The sequence below is a fragment of the Anguilla rostrata genome, chromosome 8 (genome assembly GCF_018555375.3).
Source record: "Anguilla rostrata isolate EN2019 chromosome 8, ASM1855537v3, whole genome shotgun sequence".
NCBI lineage: Eukaryota > Metazoa > Chordata > Actinopteri > Anguilliformes > Anguillidae > Anguilla > Anguilla rostrata.
This window is the reverse complement of record NC_057940.1, coordinates 3,577,443-3,583,691: the sequence shown is the minus strand read 5'-3', so window position 1 is coordinate 3,583,691 and position 6,249 is coordinate 3,577,443. Positions and strand designations below refer to the sequence as shown.

General features: G+C 46.2%; 1 protein-coding gene across 1 annotated transcript in view; it reads left to right on the top strand.

Annotated features, from left to right (window-relative positions):
- Positions 1-968: 968 nt before the first annotated feature.
- ap1g2 (adaptor related protein complex 1 subunit gamma 2) overlaps positions 969-6,249 on the top strand; it is a 16,493-nt gene continuing 11,212 nt past the window's right edge. The window contains exons 1-6 of the mRNA XM_064345829.1: positions 969-1,201; positions 2,654-2,856; positions 4,061-4,185; positions 4,666-4,807; positions 5,138-5,234; positions 5,802-5,878. Coding sequence (XP_064201899.1) covers positions 2,656-2,856; positions 4,061-4,185; positions 4,666-4,807; positions 5,138-5,234; positions 5,802-5,878 — 642 coding nt within the window. The 5' untranslated portion in view covers positions 969-1,201; positions 2,654-2,655. The remainder of the gene's footprint in view (positions 1,202-2,653; positions 2,857-4,060; positions 4,186-4,665; positions 4,808-5,137; positions 5,235-5,801; positions 5,879-6,249) is intronic.

The window sequence follows — 6,249 nt, the reverse complement described above, 5'->3', positions numbered from 1 at the left end:
TGAAGAAATAAAGACTGTAGAACTGAATTAATTCCTTGGTTGTGTTTGTGTTTCCTTGAGGGAGATGGAGAGAATGATGGAGAGAAAAGAAGAGATTGAGGGAGACTGGGTGTGTGTGAATGAATGTGAGCATTACAGTGTGCGAGCATCAGTGCGTAAGCATCAGTACGTCTGTTTTCTCTCTTTGGGTTTCTATTTAAACATATCTCTTTCAACCCCATCCCCCCCCCCCCATCTCTATCCCTCTCTGTCCTACTGTCTGTCTCCGTTCGCCTGCATGTGACTGCATGCAGTCTCTTGTTTCAACCCATCATTTCCAAATTCAAGGGCATTTCCTCCTTGGACTCTGCTCCCATGGCAACAGCCTTTGTGATGTCACATGTCTCCCAGACCCGCATCTTGTCACACCGAAGCAAGCTTTTCACATGCGCCCGATCACACGCAAGGCGTGCACACCAAGCTACACATCCAGCCAAGAGGCTATTATTAATTTGGCTGCACATGCACACAATACTAAAACAGAGAGCACCCCTTGGACAGCCAAAACACGTTTGACATTTTTTTGCTCTGTAACACAACGTGAGATCTATGATGGACAAGAAAGTACATGAAAGACACAAGTTATGCAGTTATACAACTGACACCATCACACAACAGATGGATACGCACCCAGCAGCCACACTGAATAGGCAAAACAGGCCAACGGGACGCAATCACAAACTAATCAGGAGAATGACAGTTAGCTTTTCATTTACAATTCATCATCACAGCGATTTGAGGCTGAAACATCTAAAATGAAAATGATCCTTAGATACTGTGTACCTAAATCTGTCAAAATATAACACAACATCTAAAATTACATTACACCTAAGAAAATATATAAAACAGTAGAGGACCACTTGTAGACCCAGACAGCGAAATAAAGGTAAAAGGTCTTTCCCTTACGAGGGGCGGAGCCTCACTGTCGTCAGGTGTCAGATACCGGAAGTAGTGTCCCGTGGTTTGTGTTCAATCGGAACGGGTGAATCTACACCTTGTGGTACTGTCAGTAGTTCACCTCTAACGTTAGGTGGCTACGCTAACGTTAGCTACAACATCTCAGTGATTTAGGTGACACCTCACAGTGTCGACCGCAAGCACAGAACGGTGCCTTCGATTGTGTACAGAGACGTCGCTGGTTCACGTAACGTTTTATTCCGAGGTAAGCCTTAGCCGATGCAATATTGATGAAATGTCGGACTTGTTGTGCATTTAATGTTCGCGAACCTCGTTTGACAGGGTGTTGTTGAACGTGTTTTCCCTGTCGTAGCACTAGTGACAACGGCGGTGTAGCTAGCCATGTTAATGCTAGCAATGGACAGCTGTAGCAAGCTCGCTAATGTCGGGGTCCGGTTTTCTGCATTATCCGCACCAGTGCATTAGCTGTATAATAATTCAAGCGAAACGGCGGTAGCTAACGTTAGGTACCTAGCTGGCAACATTACTGATCTACAACTGGATATGCAACGATAATTTTACAAGTTAGTTCCTCTCGTGAGTTAGCTAGCCAGCGTAGCGTGTGTATGCAAAATTGCCTTGAATGGCTCTCGCAGGTAAGTTAGCCATACTAGCCTTTTTACTCGCGGGCAGTGTACACAGCTCGAAGGAATCTAGCCAGTTAGTTTGTCAAGCTAAAGTAAACGATCGGAGGAGACATTCCACGGCTCTGTTTCTGCTTTTTATGCAATGAACGCGCACAGTTATTTGTAAGGAAGTGGCGACATCTCAGGTGTGCTGTTCGCTACACCTGTCATATGGAAGTTGAGCCTGTGTAACACGAGCTCACCGCCTTTCCGGAAATAGCGACGTTTTTTTTATTTATGTCCGATAAATATATTATCATTTCACTTAACCGGTTTTTCACTTGAACTGTAATCATGCTTATCCGTTGGAAGTACGTTAGATGTGATTCATTTCAAAGGGTGTTTCCCGGGCGTATGCTAGCTATAAGTTATGTTGTGTTAATGTTAAATGTTGTTCAGTGAGAAAACGAAACGAAGCACGTCACTGCCATAGTTTTTTAGACACCGTCCCCAGAATCATATTTTTTCATATTGTGTCTCTCCTCCAAATTCTGTTCATTTTCATTAAAATTTTTATTTATTGATATGACAACGATAGCTACTTTCGTTTTGCCATAGCGTTGATGTATATAAAAAGTGCAAATACAATATCGCACAAATAAAAAAGAAAAAGAAAAAATTATGAACTGCTTGGTTCCTCTTTTTTTTAAATGTTGTGACAAAAAAAGAAGTTATTTTGCCAATGCAATGCATGCAGGATATAATGTCTCGTCATTTGTCTTGTATCTTGTCATGCAAATAAAGCACATTTGAATTTGAATTTAAAGTCTCCCCCCATTTCTCCCTCCTGTCTTTCTCACCTCACCCCCCCTCTTTCCCTCTCCCCCCTGTCTCCCCGTCTCCCCCGTCCCTCCTCTCTCTCCCCTCACCCTCTGTCTCTCTTCTCTCTCTTTCCCTCTCCCCCTGTCGCCCCCTCTCTCTCTTCTCTCTCTTCTCTCTCTTTCCCTCTCCCCTTGTCGCCCCCCCTCCACCCCCCTCTCTCCTGTCTCCCTCTCCTCTCTCTTCTCTCTCTCTCTCTCTCTCTCTCTCAGACATGTCTCCGTCGGTGCGGCTTCAGGAGATGATCCGGGTGATCCGGAGTGCTCGGACTCAGGGTGAGGAGCGGGGGGTGATCCAGCGGGAGTGCGCCGCCATACGGGCGCAGTTCCGCCAGGCGGACAACGGGGGGCGCTCTCACAACCTGGCGAAGCTGCTCTACGTGCACATGCTGGGCTACCCCGCCCACTTTGGACAGGTGGGTGGAGACTGCCGCTCACCTGTGTTCACCTGTGCTTTGGCTTTCTGGCACAAAAGTCTTGTTTTGGCATCGCTAATGTTGTTGCTATCATGACTGTGTCATTGTTGTGGTGACTGTGACGTTGTTGTGGTGACTGTGACGTTGTTCTGGTGACTGTGTTGTTGTTTTGGTGACTGACATTCTTCTGGTGACTGTGTCGTTTTTGTGGTGACTGTGTCGTTGTTCTGGTGACTGTGTTGTTGTTTTGGTGACTGTGTCATTTTTGTCGTGACTGTATCATTGTTCTGATGACTGTGTCGTTGTTCTGGTGACTGACATTCTTCTGGTGACTGTGTCGTTTTTGTGGTGACTGTGTCATTGTTCTGGTGACTGTGTTGTTTTGGTGACTGTGTCATTGTTGTGCTGACTCTATCATTGTTCTGCTGACTGTGTCGTTGTGGTGACTGTATCATTGTTCTGGTGACTGTGTCGTTATTTTGGTGACTGTGTCATTGTTCTGGTGACTGTGAAGTTGTTCTGGTGACTGTGTCGTTGTTCTGGTGACTGTGTCGTTGTTCTGGTGACTGTGTCGTTGTTCTGGTGAATGCGGCGTTGTTCTGGTGACTGTATCATTGTTCTGGTGACTGTGTCGTTGTTTTGGTGACTGTGTCATAGTTCTGGTGACTGTGGTGTTGTTCTGGTGACTGTGTTGTTGTTTTGGTGACTGTATCATTGTTCTGGTGACTGTCGTTGTTCTGGTGACTGACGTTCTTCTGGTGACTGTGTCATTGTTCTGGTGACTGTGTTGTTTTGGTGACTGTGTCATTGTTGTGGTGACTCTATCAGTGTTCTGCTGACTGTGTCATTGTTCTGGTGACTGTGTCATTGTTCTGGTGACTGTATCATTGTTCTGGTGACTGTGTCGTTTTTTTGGTGACTGTGTCGTTGTTGTGGTGACTGTGTCATAGTTCTGGTGACTGTGACGTTGTTCTGGTGACCTTTTAGTAGTTTCAGCAGCTGTTGTGGTGCCTGTATCACATTATTTAGCACCAGTGAAATTTTTTTAATGTTAATTTATTTTCTCCCTCCCCCCTCACGGTCTTTCCATTGCTCCCTGTTCATCCCTCTCTTGCACTCTCCCTCTCTCCTCCCTCCCTCCCTCCCTTCTCCCTCCCTCCCTCCCTCTCTTTCTCTCTCCCCCCTCTCCCTCACTCTCCCTCAGATGGAGTGTGTGCGTCTGATTGCCAGTCCGCGGTACAGCGAGAAGCGGGTGGGCTACCTGGGGGCCATGTTGCTGCTGGACGAGAAACAGGACGCCAGCCTGCTGATCACCAACTCCATTAAAAAGTGAGTGATTGCCCCCCTTCTGCAGGCCTCTGTAGGGAAGTGAGGGATTACACTTCTCCTCTGTGTCTGTAGAGAAGTGAGAGATTACACTCTTCCCCCGAGTTTATAGAGAAGTGAGAGATTACACTCTTCCCCCGAGTTTATAGAGAAGTGAGATATTATGCTCACTTTATTATGATACAGGCAGTTTTCACATCATACTTTATCTCTTTATCTCTTGCATTTTCAGTGAAACCTAGTGCATACAGGAAGCAATATGCTGCCCAGATGAGAATTTCTTGATTCTTAAAATATGTATACAGTCCACAGTTCAACAACTACAGACTTGTTAGAAGTCAAATCTGTCTGTCTTTATCACTGTTTCTCTTTCTGGCAGTGACCTGTCTCACAGCAGTCAGTACGTGCAGTCTCTCTCTGTCCCTGGCAGTGACCTGTCTCTCAGTAGTCAGTACGTGCTGTCTCTCTCTCTCTCTCTGGTAGTGACCTGTCTCATAGCAGTCAGTATGTGCAGTCTCTGGCTCTGTGCACTCTGGCCTGCATGGGCTCGGCTGAGATGTGCAGAGACCTGGCTCCTGAGATCGAAAGGCTCCTGCGAGCCTCCAACTCCTACATCAAGAAGAAGGTCAGTACTGGAGCCCTTCTCTCACGCATACTGTCTGTACAACTGAGTATCACTAACTGCTTTGTTCACGTTTTCAATATTGTCTACTGTGACCTCTATCTATCGCTCTTACACTTACTCGCTACTCATTACTGTGACCTCATGATGATAATGATGATGATGATGATTATGGTAATGATGACGATGATATTGGTGGTGGTGGTATTGATGATGATGATGGTGATGATGATGATGATGATAATGATGGTGATGATGATGATGGTGACGATGATAATGATGGTGATGATGATGACGGTGATGATGATGATGGTGGTGGTTGCACTGTTACAGGCAGCGTTGTGTGCGGTCCATATCGTGAGGAAGGTTCCAGAACTGGGCGAGCTCTTCACCCCATCTGCTCGCTCTCTGCTGTCTGAGAAAAACCACGGTCAGTCTGTCGCTCTGTCTGTCAGTGCTGTTTCTTGTGGTCTGTCGCTCTGTCAGTGCTGTTTATTACAGTCTGTCATTGTCTGTCAGTGCTGTTTCTTACGGTCTGTTGCTCTGTCTGTCAGTGCTGTTTCTTGCGGTCTGTCGCTCTGTCAGTGCTGTTTATTACAGTCTTTCACTGTCTGTCAGTGCTGTTTCTTACAGTCTGTCACTGTCTGTCAGTGCTGTTTCTTACAGTCTGTTGCTCTGTCTGTCTGTGCTGTTTCTTACAGTCTGTTGCTCTGTCTGTCAGTGCTATTTCTTACTGTCTGCCCCTCTGTCAGTACTGTTGATAACAGTCTGTCCCTCTGTCAGTGTTGTTTCTTACAGTCTGTCGCTCTGACAGTGCTGTTTCTTATAGTCTGTTCCTCTGTCAGTGCTGTTTCTTACAGTCTGTCCCTCTGTCAGTGCTGTTTCTTATAGTCTGTCGCTCTCTCTGTCAGTGCTGTGGCCATCATCTCTAAATGAATTCCCCTTCCCACTCTTTCTCCCCCTCTCTCTCCCTCCATGTCTCTCTCTCCCTCTGTAGGAGTTCTGCATGGAGCCGTGGTTCTCATCACTGAGCTGTGTGAACGCAGCCCAGAGACACTGGTCCAGTTTCGCAAGGTGCTGTAAACACGCTCTCCTGTGCTAACACAGCACACAACACAACACACACACACCTGCAATAAGAGCACAATCACTCTCTCTTTAAAAGTCTGTCTGTCTCTCCTGTGCATGTAATACTTCTCTATTTTCAAAAGTAGGAAAGTCCAATCCTCTCTTTTCGCAATTCCTCTTTCACTGTCTCTATCCCTCTATCCCTCTCTTTTCTCTTTCCTTCTTTCGCTGTCTGCCTCTCATTTTCTGTCCCTCCAGTTCAGCTCACTAACCGGTATCAAAATGTGAAAGTTATGAACAGAGTCTTAATACCTTTAATCTCCCCGGGGTTCAGAAACGGGAGTCTAAGGTGGGTTTTCATGGCGGGTTTAACATTT